The 18230-nt window shown below is 47.1% G+C and overlaps 1 protein-coding gene across 1 annotated transcript in view; it reads left to right on the top strand.

Moving 5' to 3' along the window:
- The window catches only part of PGGHG (protein-glucosylgalactosylhydroxylysine glucosidase), a 201896-nt gene that overhangs the window by 47391 nt on the left and 136275 nt on the right, over positions 1-18230 (top strand). Inside the window, exon 4 of the mRNA XM_085644806.1 lies at positions 14017-14449. Coding sequence (XP_085500932.1) covers positions 14017-14449 — 433 coding nt within the window. The remainder of the gene's footprint in view (positions 1-14016; positions 14450-18230) is intronic.

The following is an 18230-nucleotide window of genomic DNA, read 5'->3' as shown; positions in this document are numbered from 1 at the left end:
TCCCTCAAGGGGAACTTCATCAGGGCTGTAACATGATAAAACAACATAGATATTACAAATAAATCATAGAGCACAGGACTAACAACATGAACAAATGACCATATAGTATGTAAATTATAAAGACAAAACAAATTTTCGAAAATTAAAGAGGACATTTAGTTAAAAGAATTTTTTGGCTCATTGGACTATCTTATTCGTGCAGCCCCATTTTTCATTTTTTCTTAAATATTGTACTTTGGTATTGGTGGTTGTGGAGTGGTAAAATTTTGGGAAAGTTTTGCTGCTGGCTGTGTCTATTATGGTGTAGGAGGGGTGAGCTGAAGGATTCAGATGGAATAAGAAAATACTCACTTTTGTAAATTTGTGATGTACAGTGTGTACGTTAGCGGCAGAGGGAGAGGGTTGAGATCTGGTTTGAGAGCTTTAAATTCTAGTACTGAGGTTAGATGTGGATGTTTTTCTGTCTTTTGTTTTAAGGCAGGAGGAGTGTTGGATGTTGCATGGTTGTTTTTATTGAATAAGTGTTTTTGTTGATTACTGGTGTGTATTTATCTACTTGAAAGAGTTTTGGAATGTGATTTGTGTTTCATGGAGAGTATGACTGATGAAAAGTGAATTGATTGTGGAGTACAATATGGCAAGGGAAGTGAGAAAGCATGGAGGACTGGGTGTGCAAATTGGGGGTGATGGGAGGTTCATTGTGTTTTGTTGTTCAAGCAGTGAGCGAGGGTGCGAAGGAGATGGGGTGGACAATCAGGTAGTTTCAAATCAAAAAGGGATGTGAGAGAAACATGGACATATATGGAGGGGTAAATAGTGTAATGGATGGGGATGTGGAGTAGGGTAAGGCAAAGGAATTCTGAGAGGTTGTGAAGAGAGATCACATGGACAAGGGGTGAGTGTGTGTTGGGAAGCCAGTGGAGGCAGAACTGAAGTAAGAGAAGTGTTTGCGTATGGTTGCCTGTTGAAATGTTAAAGTATTTGATGACGCGTTTTGTGGTCTGGATGGCCGAGATTGTGGATGCTCTCTAAGGACCTCTGGGACCTGACCTAGCCATCTATCCTCATCCCTCTGCTGTCCTCCACAACTCCTGCTCCTTCTTCTTCCAAACTCCGAAGGTGGCCACGGAGTGGGTGGTGGAGGAGAGGGTTCTTCAGTGCCCCTCCCCACCTACTCCATGGGTGCTTGATGCAGGCCATCCACCCAGTGTGGCATAGCCAGGAGTAAGACTCTTAGGGGATGGTGCTGCAAGAGATGAAGGTGCCTATACCTCAAATCACCAGATTTCTCGGGGGCAGAGGATGAACGGGGGTAATGGGGAAGACAGGGAGTCAGCAACCCCTTGCCAGACCTGGTTGACTCCTGTGGCCCTCGTTCAGACCCGCTTTCTGGCCAGGATGAAGACTGATTGGTGCTTGGGTGCCGTTTTGTAACCACGCCTGCCAGGGATCTGAATTGTTCTGTGTTTCTTTATGTTGTAGTTTCGTTAATCTAACCAGCAGCACAGTGCCTTTCAGTGATAAGAGAGGTTGGGCATGTCTAGTCCCTGTTCCATTTGTTTCACACCTATGTTGGTAGGGTTGATTTAGGTGACAGATGCTTCTGGGGTGGAGGTGTGCGGAGCAGGCTTTTGGGGGTAGTAGTGGTTTGTCAGTTCTTAACCTGTTTAATATTTTTGTTTCTGTACAGCACACAGTGCCTTCTAGCGACCAAGCACACGAATGACACTCTCCCCTTTCACAGGCCATCCGGATGCCAGAATGGTTTGGAGACAGGCAATGCATCCCTTGCAGTGCATGCACACATATTCCCACTGTGCTCCAGTCCTGCAATGTCAACGGGCTTAATGATCGTGTCAAAAGAAGAGCTGCCTTTCGTTTTATATTTGTGATACGCCACTCCCTGGCAGTCATGTTCCTCCAGGAAAGTCATCTCCTTGGAACACGCTGCCCAGTCTTAGCCCAGTTAGGCTGCAATAGAGTCTTCCACACTGGGCACACTAAGGGCTTGCTTGGTGCTGCTATTCGTCTCTATAAAAGCTTCCCACTTTCTATTTCCCATTCCAACATAGATGTCTCTGGGCAGTACGTGATGGTGGGAGTCTTCAATAAGGCGTTCAATATAATATCCTCTGTGTCCAAATTTCTCCAACCTAAGTGAAAACCTCCTTCAGAGACCTGCAAGCTGTGGTTCTCAAATTCTCCCCAAAAGGAACCATCATAGGAAGGGACTTTAACGCAGTCAGTAATGGACCCCTGCATAGATTCCACTGGGGCCTAGGCTGGGGCACCTCTGTTCGCCTCCCCACTAGCTGATTGGGCAAACTCCCTAGGCCTTAGGGATGTTCAGAGAGCATGGCACCGCCAGGAAACTGATAACTATACCTCGGGCCTATGGTTGCATGTCTAGAATTGATTACTTTCGCCTACAAGCTGCGGACTCACAGATAACGGTGGCAGCAGATATTCTTCCTTGTGGGGTTTATGATAATTCCCCTGCTACGATATGTAGGAGGTCCTCAAAGTGAGACAATAGGCCCATGTGGTGGCTGAAAGCCTGGCCGACCTGCAGTGCTCCCAATACTGACTTCAAGAGCTGATAGCATACATATAGCTCAACACTGGCTCCGTGGACTCTGCGGGAGCCTTGTGGACGGCATGGAAGTTGGTTATACGGAGATGAACAAGAGCTTTCTTGTGCAGTCAGAATAAAGATAGGTTTCAAGTTCAACATGTATCCAACTTGAAATCTAACCTGCTGCTTCTTGAACGATTAGGAAATGAGTAAACTCGTCAGCAGCTGGAGGCAGCTAGGGCCTCGCAGCGTCTACTTTGTCTTGAGGAATTCAAAAATTGCGGGATTGCCTCTACAAGCGGTGCCTATGAATGGGATGATGATGCTGGGAAGCCATTTTACTCACTGGCGACTTGAGATGCAATCACTAGACTGATCCCTGCGATTCAATGCCCTTCAGGAGAGATTATTTGCACCTCCTTAGAGATCGCAGATGTGTTTGCTTCCTATTACAGTCCCTTGTATGCTTTTTGCTAAGGAACCCAACATGAATCCACTCACCCTCTTATGGCTGAACTCCCCCTTGATGTCCTCAGTGCAGCAGCCAGGGAGACGCTTGACCAACCTCTCACTTCTGAGGAAATTGAGGGAGCCATGAAAGGTTTACAGTTGGGCAACACACCAGGCCCGGATGGCTTCCTGGCTGAATACTACTTAAAGATCAAATCCACACACTCCCCCTAACTCTAACACCTCTACTAAGGAGCCATAGAGGCAGGTCATTTCCCCCGGATGTAGACTTGACCAGTATTGTATTCCGTCATGACGACTCTGAATTTCGCTTGAAAGTGTCCTTGATTGGTCGGCTGCATATTGAAGGTTTATTATATGGGGATCCCCTCCCATTTCCATTCCCTGATGTCAGGCGGATGCCTCTCCTTTGCTGGTGGTCGGCCCTCTGATGGATCCAGTGGGACCAGTGGGACCGGAAACCCACGCAGGAGACCCCCACCCCTTGTGGCAGGGCATGTGACTTCTACAGATGGCTCGGCTGAGGGTCTTTGTCTATGGAACCTTATGGTATCACCAAGCTGAGTGACGTCTGGAATGGCTTACAGATTAAGTCATTTATGGAGCTTCAGCCGGACACTGCACTTCATAAGACCCAATTATTTAAATATTTACAATTGTGCCATGCCTTAACAGTTTACCAGTAGGCTCTGGTTAATCTAATGTATTACAATGCAGTGGAAACTAAAGTTATCCTTTGTCACCGTGGCACCATTTTGACATTCTTTTCAGATCCCTGGTACTCAACTCACAAAACCACTTCTTTGCTTTGAAAGAGAAGTGGGAGTGCTGGGTGGGACCCCCTAGACGAGAACGACTGGAGGGATGCCAAGGATGGTCCAGAGGGAATTGGCCATGGCCTCCTGCCTGCTCCACATACTGCTGAAGTATTTGCATATATCCTATCTCACTCTCCAACGGCTTTGGAAAATGGGAGAACTTCCTACACCTGCCTGCCTCAGATGTGCTAAGATGTGCTAGTAGAGTCTGTGGATTCTTTCATATGGTTTGCCATTGCTGCAGCATAGGGCGTTAATCATCGAAGATTTTCTCTTCTCTCCCCAGGATACTGGAATGACCAGTTGATTTCTCCCCCGCATTTCTTTGTTGCGCATTCTGGAGAACGTGGGTGGCCTTATAGGGGAAAACACCTTAGTAGGTTTTGGTGTCACCAAAGCAAAGCGTGTCATTGCACAACGCTGGAGATCTACTCAGCCCCCACCTCTGGCTGAGTAGAGGGCGGCAATAGACCATTGTGCTAAATTAGAGGAATCGATCTAGAGCGCACCGAGTTGCCCACATAAACATGGAAAGATCTAGGGAAGTGGTAATCTTATTATAATATACTTACTCATTGATGTATTGTGTTGTACCCTTTTAAGATTTCCTGCCAATTTTAATTGACATGATTGTACTATATGCTTGGTTTGTCTCTCTATTTTGTTTGCGTTCTACAATGAAAAAGCAATAAAGTTTTGTTATTAAAAAAAGGTATTCGGTGAATGGACAACTGTCCGCAACATCCTCAAGGGGATTCAAAGATATAGGTGGAGTCCGCTCACAACAGCAGATGCATCAGATGGTGGTGGCTCGTCTCTGCTAGCAGAGATATGTACATAGTCCAGGGCCCCATATACAATACTCCCCATTCATCTCGGTGTGGCAGCTACCAGAAATCAGAGAGGCGAACCGGAGATTTGACTTGGCGCCTTAGAGGTAGGCAGAGATTAACCACTTAGGAGACTTTCTTCATGACAGAACCCTCATGTCCTTCCAGGACATCATGGCCACTTCTTGATATACCATGCAATACAACATGTGATTCACACCGCCTGGGGACCCGTAGGGGCAGAACTGCCTCAATCACTGACAGTGCACACACTCTTGTCCGGAGGCATTCATACTTTGCACTATTTCTGTCTTTTACACTGCACTGAACTCCGCCCAGGTGGAGGAAGTTGCTGGGACCCAGACCAGATGGGCCACTCATCTTCCACAAACGCTGACGGACCAACTTTCATCTCGGGTGCTCCAGCATGTTAAGGATGTGTCCCGCAACCCACGATTCCGTTTCACACAGTATAACGATCTACTTTAGGCATACCTCACACCACAACGCATTAAGTGCATGTTCCCTACAGCATCCCCTGAATGCCCACGATCTAGGGCACCCGAAGCCAGATTCTATTACTTGGTCTGGCACTGCCTGGTGATACAGAGGTCCTGGGGGAGGTTACAGGAATCACTGCCGCAATCATGGAACATACACTTATGCCCTCACCCGTGTCATGTCTGCTCAGACTCCGACCCAAGGCTAAAGAAGTTAAATACCTACAAATGTCTGTTGACCTTACCTATATCCTCTTTACATGTCAAATTGCAATGAAACCAAAGGCGCCCTACTATACTGAAATGGGCACGCACTGAGACTGGCGCTATCGCAATGATATGCACCAGAGGGGGAGAGACAGCCTGAGGAGGATGCTGGGAGACTTGTATCAATCAATCAATCAATCAGGGTTTACTAAAGCGCAACTACTCACCCGTGAGGGTCTCAAGGCGCTAGGGAGTAGTGGGGGTGGCTCAGTTGAGTTCTGGAGTCATCCGAAGAGCCAGGTTTTGAGGTCCTTCCTGAACTTGGGAGGTGGAGGTCGTTCCAGGCTTTGGCTGCAAGGTAGGAGAAGGACTTTCCTCCCGTTCCGGTCTTGTAGATACGTCAGACTGTGGCCAGAGAGAGTTCGGCTGATCGGAGGTGTCTTTTGGGTGTGTGGAAAGAGAGGCGGTTGTTCAGGTATGTGGTTGCGGTGTTGTGAAAGGCCTTGTATGTGGAGATCTCGGAGATCAAGAATGCAGAGGTGAAAAACAACACCCGTCCACCCTAAACAAAACCCTGGTTTTAGCTGATCTATCCTGCAACATAATAAACCAGTAGACATTATGCATAAGAGGAGGGTCGTGTCCCACGTCCTAGAAGAATACGATAGTAACCTGAAGCTCCCCACCCCCATGCCTTTAGAGTGAAGGGACCCCTTGGGGGATGATAAGGAAGATTTCAGAGCGCCGCCCACACCGGGATGCCCGCTCTCGTCATGATGTCAGCCTCTACGGCAGATCCCTGAGAGACATGCCCAGTGCTGATGGATTGGTGTTTGTGGGCACCACTACTAGCTGCGCTCTCATACCAAGATAAAATCCGTGTTTCCTACTAACCATGATTGTACCATTAACGCTTATGCCTTATGATGACTCCACTATTTCTGTTTTTATTTCTGTTTGACAATATTATACGGGGTGTGTTAGAAATTGGATCTCTGGTTGGCTAAGGCTTGCGCCAAAGCCAGGCAGAGATCACCACTCTAGTCAGGGCAAGGGAGTTACACGCCAAGGATAACCCCTGCTCACCCCCTTGGTAGCTTGGCACGAGCAGTCAGGCTTATCCCGGTGGCAATGTGTAAAGCATTTGCGCACGCACACAGCAACAACATCCCAGGCACACCACAAAAGGAACTCCACACAAGGTTATATCAAAAATAGCCTTTGTATTCTCATAACACATTAGAATAGTAAACACATAATATTCAGGATGCCACCTGGCACTGCGTCATATTTACAAGGTATTATAAACACCTGACAGGGCCCACTGGACCGCTGTCAGAACCATCACAAAGTGAATTTAGTAAATGTAGAACTTATCATAAACATAGAACACAACCAGTAACTACTGGTAACCACTGTACTCAGCATCAGCCTGTAACATAAACAACATTATGCCCAGTATCACATTAGGCGTGAATACATTCTGCGCCAACCTCACCAGCATAAACACATTATGCAATTCTCTCATAAGTCTAAATGCATTAGCCACTAACCTCCTAAGCATAACTCACATTAGGGGCATAAATCACACAGTGGAACATAATCTCACTAGCATAAACCGTAGTATGCAAAACAACCTCATAATCATAAAAACACATTTAGAGGTATAACACAGGGTGCATAAAACATAGTACATACATTACATTTCCTAGAACCACATAATCACGTTAGCACATAGTCTAGTAAAAAGACCATAGTAGAGGCATTACTCACATTAGGGCCTGGCGCCCTATTTACCTCACAGTCCCCCTGGCCAACTGGCCATCTCAAAAGGGGCTCAGACGCCCTGTGTCCAGAATGTCAGGGCTGCTGCCTAGCAGCTGAATCCAAAGTGCACCACTGCACCAACCTAAACGTAGCAGCTGCCCACTAATTGCTGGGCAGCTGGGAAAGTATGGGGCAGAGGAGTGTATCCCACTCCTAACTCAAAACATGCCCCCAAAGAACTGCGGCCTAAACGTAGCAGCTGGCACCAAGTGCTGCGCAGCAGTCAAATCAAGATGTGGGCACTGGTACTCACTGTGCCCTTCAAACCTATGTGCCCAAGAACGTTGCAGCTGCCCTCTCGCAAGCGGGACAGCTGTGAAGAGTGGCCACACAACAGGGGAACAGCATGGGCCCCTCTGGGCCCACTTAAAATAATTATGCCATCGTTGGAGCTATCTAGGCTCAAAAAACAATTATGCCACGTCGTTGGTGTGCACGGGCTCCCAGAATAATCATGCCCATGTCGTTGGAGACCTCAGGGACTATACTAAAACACAAATGCTCCCATTGGAGCCACGCCGGCTCTCAAAACAACTAGGCCCCACGTTGGAGCGGCCCGCTGCCAGACGGGCCGCTCAAGGGAACAAAACAGGGTGCCTTCACTGGCACCCACAGGAAAGCCACTGTAGAGCCCTACTCACCGGCTCTGGACTCCTCCAGTCTCCGCTCCTCTCCCTCGCTGCACTCTGGTCTGGCATCACTTCTCTCGTGGCACGGGGCTTCCCTTCACTCCTGGGAGCCCCGCGCTGCCGTCGGCGGCCTCAGCCGCCTTTTCTCTTCACCCGGGCCCCCTCCTGGGACCCGGGACCCCTCATTGGACACTCGGGGAGGCGGGGTAGGCTCCCGTCCTCCTCAGCACCTCCCGGCGCGGGGTAGGCCCCTCCCGGGTTTTCGACGGCCCCTCACGCTCCCGGCCTCTTCTGCTTCCGTCCGCAGGCCCCGCCCACAACCAGGCGGGCCGCGGTTCGCGGCGGTATCGATCTCCTCAATGAGGGGTAGGCTCCCTCTAAATAAGGATATAAAGCGGGTTGGGCACCCGCTATTCCACCATATATAAAGTGGGGTGGGCACCCGCTCGGTGCACGCAAATGCGGGGTGGGCACCCGCTATTTAAATAATGACGAAGTGGGGGAATCCTCTTGCCGGGATTCCCTTGAACAGCAGCTCCGTGGTACTCAGCCCACGCTCTCTCTGAAAAAAACTAAAAAGGACAAGGAGCACAGCGCGTCCAGGGCGCAAAAGTGCTGCCAAAGGCTTTGTAAGGTCCTGGAGTAAAAGTAAGGCAGAAGGGTCCCAAAATAAAAGGGCTCCCAGGTCCAGGGGCAAGGCAGGGCCCAGGGAGGCAAGCCCTCATGGCAGCCCCCCCCCCCCCCCCCCCCCCCCCGGCTCCAGCAGCAGCACGCCACTGGCAGATTTGAGTCCAAGAACAAGAACATTTTCATGGGGTCACAGCCTCTATATTTATATGCCCTTTTCCTTTGTGTCACAGCACAGGGCTTGGGGATACCAGTCAGAACTGGTTTAGGGGAGCTTTGGAGAACTTTGTTGTGCTCAGCTCCTCTCTCCTTTGTCAGGTGGGGGCTAGGTGCTCAGACGCACCACAGGGGGCGGAGCCAGCATTGTGGAGGGAAGGCACAGTCCTATTCAGGTCCCAGGTGCAACTCCTCTCTCCCATCTGCATGCAGATTTCTCTATTCACCACTGAGCAGACTCACCCTGGCTCCTGGATTCCCCAGCCCTCTCAGCTCCTGTCAGTCACAAGCCAGACATGCCATTCACATCAGGCAGGCACATAGCACACAGAAATGCCAACTTCTAAAAGTGGCACTTCTCCACCAGTCACCATAAATCTGCGCACACCATTGCGCAACATTTATTCTCACGAGTCCACACATACTAAACTCGACCCTGCACTCCTCTCATACCAGGAATTACCATGGACACACATATCCCCCATGCATTGCTATGGGAGGGCAGGCCAATCTCCCCACACGCACTCAGAGCACGCATGCACTTTACACTGGGCCACAGTGCTAAAGTGCCCAGAGGCCTAAAATCACTACCACCATGTCAGAGCTTAAGGCAACAAGTTCAGGGGTGAATCTGCTAAAAAGGGCCAAGTCCAATAGGGTGTTGATAACTTACTGCTGTCATTACCACTCAAAGTTGTTGCCTCTGCCTTGATCTGTATCAAAAGCAATAAATAAATATAAAAATAGTATTTGTTGAAAACACAGAGCTTGCTTAAGCTTTGGGAACTATGTACTTAACTGAAACGTTGCTATGGAGAAACCCACTAGAATTTCAGTTGTGTAACTTATTGTTATATTAAATGGGAACTTCACTGGGGAGGTGTGAGTGGTAATTCTTATGGTATGAGTCCTGGGAAGTGTAGCTTTTGGGCTAGAGGTCCATCGGGATCCTCAACGGGAGGGGGACCATCATCGGCATGAATCCGAGATATTATCTCTACCCTTCCCAGTACTCATCCTGCCTCAAGCAGCCGGAAGCCCTCCACACGATGCCCGGTCTGTGCTCCCTTATTCACAATGCTGGACCCCCTCAAATTCATCAGGACTCGATGTCCCTCCAGCTTACTGATTAGTTCTCCATCACACCCCGGATGGTGTAGCTCCTTGGTCCCCCTCATTGCTATCCCCTTCATTGTTTCATTTTCTGGACCCACATCAAGTTCAGTACGAAAAAACAGTAACCTGGTCCTGAAGATGACCATAAATCACTAAAGGTTGAAACGCCATTGACCTTCCAGCGCAATTCTTGGCGCAAATTTACGGTTCACAAAATTGTCAATCCTTTGTAAATGAATCTCTGTAAAAAAAACACCAGTGAACCAGAAAGTATGTTTTAAATATTGTTAGTATGGATGTATGACGTTACAACGCATACTATTACAACGCATACCTTTACAACGCATTTTTTACAACGCACAATCCATTACAACGCATGACATTACAACGCAGTACACTACAACGCATTTTTAAAAACTACCTTTACAACGCATATCCATTACAACGCATACTACCTTTACAACGCATACCATTACAACGCATAATATTAAATTGCATTTAAGGTAAGTATTAGATAGTATAGGGGTAAAAATTACTATTCTAACTCCAGGGGGTGCAACAGTAGGGAAAGTGTTGGATAGTATAGGGGTAAACATTACTATTCTAACTCCAGGGGGTGCAACAGTAGGGTAAGTGTTGGATAGTATAGGGGTAAAAATTACTATTCTAACTCCAGGGGGTGCAACAGTAGGGTAAGTGTTGGATAGTATAGGGGTAAAAATTACTATTCTAACTCCAGGGGGTGCAACAGTAGGGTAAGTGTTGGATAGTATAGGGGTAAAAATTACTATTCTAACTCCAGGGGGTGCAACAGTAGGGTAAGTGTTGGATAGTATAGGGGTAAAAATTACTATTCTAACTCCAGGGGGTGCAACAGTAGGGAAAGTGTTGGATAGTATAGGGGTAAAAATTACTTTTCTAACTCCAGGGAGTGCAACAGTAGGGAAAGTGTTGGATAGTATAGGGGTAAAAATTACTATTCTAACTCCAGGGGGTGCAACAGTAGGGTAAGTGTTGGATAGTATAGGGGTAAAAATTACTATTCTAACTCCAGGGGGTGCAACAGTAGGGTAAGTGTTGGATAGTATAGGGGTAAAAATTACTATTCTAACTCCAGGGGGTGCAACAGTAGGGTAAGTGTTGGATAGTATAGGGGTAAAAATTACTATTCTAACTCCAGGGGGTGCAACAGTAGGGTAAGTGTTGGATAGTATAGGGGTAAAAATTACTATTCTAACTCCAGGGGGTGCAACAGTAGGGTAAGTGTTGGATAGTATAGGGGTAAAAATTACTATTCTAACTCCAGGGGGTGCAACAGTAGGGTAAGTGTTGGATAGTATATTACTATATTATGCGTTGTAATGGTATGCGTTGTAATGGTAGTATGCGTTGTAATGGAATGCGTTGTAAAGGTAGTATTTCGAAATGCGTTGTAGTGTCCTGCGTTGTAATGTCATGCGTTGTAATGGATTGTGCGTTGTAAAAAATGCGTTGTAAAGGTAGTGCGTTGTAAAAGTTGCGTTGTAAAGGTTGTTCCCCTGTTAGTATTGTCTGCCCTGCGTCGTTCCTCGCTGCGTCACTTGTGCCATTCATCGTATGTTCCACAAGCAGGATGTGCACAAGTTTTTTTCAGGTTACGCTCACATTTGTTGTAAACAGTGCTGATACTGTTCTCTTGCTTATACTTGTTCTGAATACAGATTGCTCTTTGCATCCCTCTAAAACCCTTTGAGTCTTCTTTCTTTTTTGCAACTTAAATGTGCATGTTTCATTAACGGTCTCCCAAACATTTCCTGATGAGACATTGTTTTTGCAATATACATTCATCCCCTGGGTCTCAACTGGGTATATGGGTGATCGCCTGTTGGTGTTGGTTAATTCCAGGTTTTACAGGGGGGCACTCTGGGTACCCCCTCGGCCACCAACCATAGACCGCGGAGGCAAGAGGGCCCTGCTAGGGGCTCCCAAAGTCACTTTCCGACAGCTTTTCTGTGTCGGTAAGACCGGCATGGAAAGGCTGTCGGAAACATACATCATAATCCTGACGGTAGAAACGCCATCAATAGGGGATTACGGTGCAATTCCGACTGGCCGGAAGACTCCAAGAGCCATGTCGGAATGACCGGCCGTTTTACGCTCCAATCGCCGACATCGTAATTTTGCGGTTGGACCGACATCGTAATCGGCTCCATTACCACAATGCTTTTTATAAGATTGTTGTGACATATTTTTTCAGATACAAACAATTGGCTATCCAAATGCAATCAAAATAGAAGTATAACCATAGATTGTGGGAACCAGCGTTAAAATTCTTAGATATTGTTGTTAGCTGTTAGCCACCCAAACGCCTGACCACCTAGTTTAAGTGAGCCAAGTAGTGGTACGAGAATGTTTGGGGTATAGGCAGGACTTTATGTGGGCCGGTTCCTGCAGCACCGGCAGTTCTTCAAAGCAGGTGCTGAGACAGGTCCCCATCGGGCTCTCCATTTTTGCCCTCACCCTCGGGGTGAAAAAAAAATCTTACGTCTGCAACAGTACCCCCTTTAACTGGCCTTTGATGTAACTTCAAAGAGACTTGTTTTAGTTCTTTCACAGTCTCATCATTTCAGAACTGGAGAATTTTCAATATTATATACAAGAAAGCCATAGTTGTTGCCTATTCATCTTTTGCAACTAACAACCATTGACAAAGCTAATAATCCTGCATGTTGCAGGTATAATGTTACTTGTTGAATTATATCTGGGTACAATGACAGAAACAGCAAAACGCCGGGCGGCACACTATGCTAAGCACAGATTTTTAGTTTGTGTCTTTAGACTACACCCTTATTTACATCGGTCACGCCCCTTTGAGAGACACCCCCAGTTTGTTTCATCCCACTTAAAGCCATGGGTATAGGTTTAGGTTTATTAGTAATTTAATTATTGTTCATGCCGTATTGTTTAGAGAAAGGTCTCTAGAAAGCTGTGCTTTTGAAGTTTTATATGTGTTATACTGCATAATGCCTATGCTTTTCCCCCTTCCTCTAGTGATTTATACACTTTATGTAAACGGTCTTTTTGAATGATAAACTGGTTGAGACATTGTTGCCTTTGTTATACAGCTTACTCAGTCTCAACTGGGTCAATGGGTTTACTCCTGTATCCTGTTCCTTGAGAATAAGGGTGGGCGTAGTTCGCGAAGTAGCACTTCGCGAAGCTACGCAAAGTGAAGTTCGCACTACGCGAGCTACGCGTAGCACTTCGCGAACTGCGTAGTAACATGTTCGCACTGTGCAAGATGTTGTTTTCAATGATTGCACAGTGCGGACATGCAACCGGCACTGTGCAATCATTGAAAATGGCATCTTGCACAGTGCGAGCTGTAGTTTTCTGCTGCTCGAGTAGATTTTTACTCGAGCGGCAGCTTTCTCAACGCGAACTGGTAGTTTCTCATCGCGAGCGGTCGCGAGCATACGCGACCCCTTGCAATGAGAAACCTGACCTCCTCGCGTTGGGAATCTCGCCGGGAGGTTTATTTTCCATGCTCGCAATCGCCAACTTGATGTTGCTGATCGCGAACAAGGAAAAAGTCTCGCCGGGATGTCATTTTGCTTGCTCGCGGTCGTCAACTTGACGTTGAGGACCGTGAGCAAGTAAAAAATGGCCGCAGCACTACGCAACACTACGCTACGTGTGTTCGCACTGTGCTACATGCAATTCGCGTAGTGCGAAGTAGCGCGAACTTCGCAAACTATGCGAGCGTAGCGTAGTGCTTTGCCCAGGCTTACTTGAGAATAAAACTAAACCTGCCCTGTCATTAACTGTAATTCAAGTTTCTGTTAAAAGAGGTCTGACACATTCCCGATTTTTGTAATTGAACACTTGGTGCCATTGTTTTCTAATCATTTTATGATTAACCCGTTGCGTGCTTCTGTCAGCCAACGGCCGTCGCGCGCACTACCTCTCTAGTGCTGCGCACGTCCGTTGGCCGACGCGACCCCTCCCACTGATCAAAAGTGCCGCACTGTGGTGGAATTTAAGCCACGGTAAAACAGTTAAGTGTCGATCCGTTTCACAGGAGTTTAAATGTGTTCCCCAACAAGACTTACATTCCCACTAAATGATACTTAAATTCTCTTTTTCGCACATCCTCGTTAGTGTATCTCAGTTTGGCTGGCCTTTAATGATGGGGCTCATTGTCCCTCTTGTCTATTTCAGATACATCTATGGACAAACCCTGATCCCAGAGGTGGAGGACTGTCCTCTGAAAAGTGTGCACATGATCTGGACTCCCGTCCCGCCTTCGGTCACGCTCTCCGCTAGTGAGAGGCAGGGGTCATGGACATTCTTGGCCGCGGTGGCAGAAACACAAGAGGAAGCAGAGAAGAGCTTCCTGGCAGGGCTTACCTTGAGTGGTGCTGGTGAGCTGTGGACCTCGCATGAGAAGGCCTGGGAGGAGCTCTGGGACGGAAGCCGCATTGATGTGGAGGGCCCGTTCCCTCTCAGGCAAGCCCTGTATGGGGGTTTGTACTACCTGCTGAGCTCACTTCCTCCCCTCGGATTTCCTGGCCCTTTTAGTGGCATTAGTCCTGGAGGTCTCTCGAATGGCCAGCAGGGAGAGGATTACTGGGGCCATGTTTTCTGGGACCAGGTGGGTTTTCTTTGCTGTGCTTTATCCCGATGCATAGTTATGGTGCTGCAGGTATGTTTAGGAACTAGATTCAGAAATATACCAATTTAATATCTATTTTCTCCAGTGGGCAAAATCTAATTTGGTGTATGTCTCCAAGTAGTTAACCGTTGATGCTTATGGAGAGCATTAAATGCTGGCTGCTTGAAACTGACAGTATTCAGTCCATTCAGCCCCTCCAAAGTGACAGGTCATTCCCAACAAGGACGGTTCAAAATGTGTGATAGAGGTGCTGCTATGCTGGCTCGTTATTGGCCATAAAGTGAATATTGGTACTCTGCCCAGGACCAGGCAATGACAGCAGGCTTTAGTGCTGGTGTGCAGGTGGCGCCCGGTGCAAACATCTTTTTTGGTGCCCTCCCCCTCTGCCCACCATGATCTCCTTCTCCACGGATTCCCTCACCACCACTCTCCAACAGTGCCCCTCATCTCTCCATATCTCCACACTCAGATGCATTTGAATTGTTTAATAGCGCTACTCATACCAGTGTAGGTGTCAGAGCACTTTACATCACATACACAGACAATGAATCTTACATGTGTAAATCAGTTTGTAGGAAATATTACATAAGACAATGAGAATTGCAAGGTGAAGGAATAACATGTCATCCATACTAGTAGGCAGTATATTATAAGATTGTTTGGCCTAGAGAGGCGCAAATTCAGGATTTAAAATGTACCGCAGTAGATGTAATTGGTTTCACTAATTAGAATTTATTTTTCCCAAAACGGACCCTTTTAGCAAAATTAGGATTAATGGAAGACTGGGGAAAAACACAACGTTCTAACCTATACCATGCAGTTTTCATGCAGCTCTTTGATGACAGTATACTTCCAGATATGGAATATGTTTCTGGATTTGCAGAATGTTTGACCTATTTAGAGTGCCCACGTTCCAACAAGATGTATAATATGGGGTAAAATACGTTACATTGTTATTGGGAACTCTGTCTATGATGTCACTAGATGGGGTTAGGCCTTTGTTTCTGGTGTGGGCTGATCTGTTTGAGTTGGTGGAATCGGAGTGTGCGACATGGGAGTTGTCCAACCTTGTAGAAATATTTGATGTTGTCTGTGTCCTAGAAATATTTGATGTTGTCTGTGTCCTAGCCTCTTTGATTTCGCATGTTCTTGGTCTTAAACTTTGTCTATTTGGGCTTGATGAGGGGGCTGCTTCCCATCTCAGTGCCCACTGAGCAGGTATGGATTCCTCATCAAGGGCTGAGCCTTGTTAGCAGTAGTTTTATTTTGGGAAATTGGAAACCCCTTCTGATCTATGTTTGGGGCTGGTTGGGGCTTAGGATCAGTGTCCTCCTTCATCGCCACCTGAGCCCATGCATGGTGGGCCTGAATGTCTGTGAAATCCTATCGGCGTTGATGCTATTGTTTCTTTTTGCACCTTCCGGTATCACGTCCGATGTATCGCGTCGTTTATTGCTGCACCCTTGATGGCTGATCAGTTGGTCTAAGGTGGGGGGTGTTATGGGGTGCCTGAATATTTTTCCGATCTGTGACCAGCGAAGAGAACGCTTCCGGTAATGAGCTAAGTTTCTCAACCATTGGCAGACATTGATAAGTGTCACCTTGTGAGCTTTGCATCTAGCCTCTTTATTTTCGTTGCCATCCCTGCAATTACCACGGCAGTAGTCTACATGGTAGAACATTTGTAACTCGAACCTATGTGATTGCCGTGTGTGCATGTTGATCGCGGCAGCCAGAGTCAAATTTATTGATGCTATTTATGCTTCTTGATGAGGCCGACTGACTGGGGGTTGATGATTATTGTTACTGTGTGATTTTTCTGTGACCCTTTCATTACTGTTCTCCCTTTCTTCTTGGTTGTGACGTTTTTTTAAAAATTAAATCTGACTGGGAGGTCAGGTGCTCCATAAATGGGTTTACTCCAACCATCTGAGGTCAAAGGTTGGGGATATTCCAGGGGAGACAGAGAATCCCCTACAACCTTGTCCTCTGAGGCCTTCTGATGAACTTGTGCCCTTACTGTGCTTGCCTCTTTGTTCTAGACTATACTGGGAGTGGAATTATCGATGTGAGTTAATGCTGTTGTGGTAACTTTGGGCGAATTCCCTGTTTTTAGGTCTTGCCTGACCCAGCGCATGCGCTGGTCTGGCGAGACGGCTCCAAAAAAGTGCTACCAGGCCAGCCTAGAGCTACAGTGCATGTGCGCGGGCGCGCGCGCTGCGCTTGACCGCAATTACTTTCACTTTCGGCCGCAGGGCCGCTTTGATGTTTGATCGTGATCGGATCGCAATCACTTTCACTTTCGCGGCCGCATGGCCGCTTTGCATAGCCAATAGGTCTCGCTTTTGGGACCTTATAAGTATTTAGTTATGCAAATGTTGCATGGCTAAACACTTATAAGGTCCCAAAGGCGAGACCTATTGGCTATGCCAATGCTTGTTGGGCTTTGGCAGTTGGAATAGACATAGACGTGAAAGATAGTTTAATTAGTTAAATTGCTGAGAGTTGCTCCCTAAGTTTTGAACTGGAGTTGGTACGTTGATTGGGTGATGGCTGCAGCCTTGCAGTGGTTCTGTACTGCGCTCATGGTGAACTACAGCTGGTTCAGCCATGTCATCCAGGGTGGTATATGTCTGTTTCCTCAGAACTTTCCTTTTTTGAGCTTGTCGCTCTGGTAAACTATTTGCTTATTGGAACTGGCTGGCCCCAGCCCAAGTTTTAAGTTTATTTAGTTCTGGGCATCATCATCATACTTGCTCCCTGCTGATCTCATAATTGGGATTCTGTTGTGCCTTAGTCTCCTTTTGGTCATGGCAAAAGTTCACCTCAAATTAAACACCTTGTGCGATAGCTTCCAGCTCTCTTGAAAAATGCTACTTCTCTTATAATCAGTGGAGGTGGGAAGCGTTTGCAACCCTCCAAACTTTGTCACTTCTCATGCAGTTGACGGCTGAAGGTGAGTCGAGTGCCTTTGATGTTAAGACCGTGTAGCTTGATTTATATTAGATTTACTCTTAAGTTCCTTGCTTCTATTTGCTTTGTTTGCTTTAGTTAGTTTGCTACTTTGTCCGAAGAATTGCTAGTGTTGATAACAATCCAGAGTGAGTCGGTAGGTAGGTGGCTTGGTGAAGGGCCAGGAGGCCAGAGGGGGATGGCATGCCACTGGCCTGCAAACGCCTACACTGGCATAAAGACTTCACTTCTGCATTGCATCCCTGATACCCCCTTCTCTCACGTGGTGAAGGCTGGCACCCTATGCGATGGTCTCACACCTCTCACAGAACTTACAGCGTGCTCACAATCTGCATTCAGTGCAGTTTGAATCAGCTCTCCGTACCCTCCTGAGCCTTGTTCTGCATCAGACCTGGGGGGGAGGCAGGAATAAAGTCAAAAAGGAGATGGGTGGAGGTGGGCCTCAATCAGGCCTCTCTGTGGTTCCTCTCTGGTGGGCTCTTCTATTTACCCGCTAGCTGCATGATCCCCCCTGTTCCTGTCAGCTCTTTTTATTTTGGAATAGCAGTCCATCATGTCTTCCAACTCTGCTACAATTGTCCCCCAGTAGTCACACATCTTCTGACACCTCCAAATCTTGTGAAGAAAAGTCGCCTCCTTCTCCCCACATCGTAAGCACGTGGGATTCTCTGCCGTCCCATTTTGTGTAACCGTGACCTGTTATAATGTGACCTATGGAGACTACTAAACTGAATCAAGTGGAACCGGGCTCTGATGGCAATTTCTCTTGAATGCATCAACATTGCCT

The sequence above is a fragment of the Triturus cristatus genome, chromosome 3_1 (assembly GCF_964204655.1).
Source record: "Triturus cristatus chromosome 3_1, aTriCri1.1, whole genome shotgun sequence".
NCBI classification, from domain to species: domain Eukaryota; kingdom Metazoa; phylum Chordata; class Amphibia; order Caudata; family Salamandridae; genus Triturus; species Triturus cristatus.
Note: the sequence above shows the minus strand (reverse complement) of the source record. Positions and strands in the feature narration are given on the sequence as shown.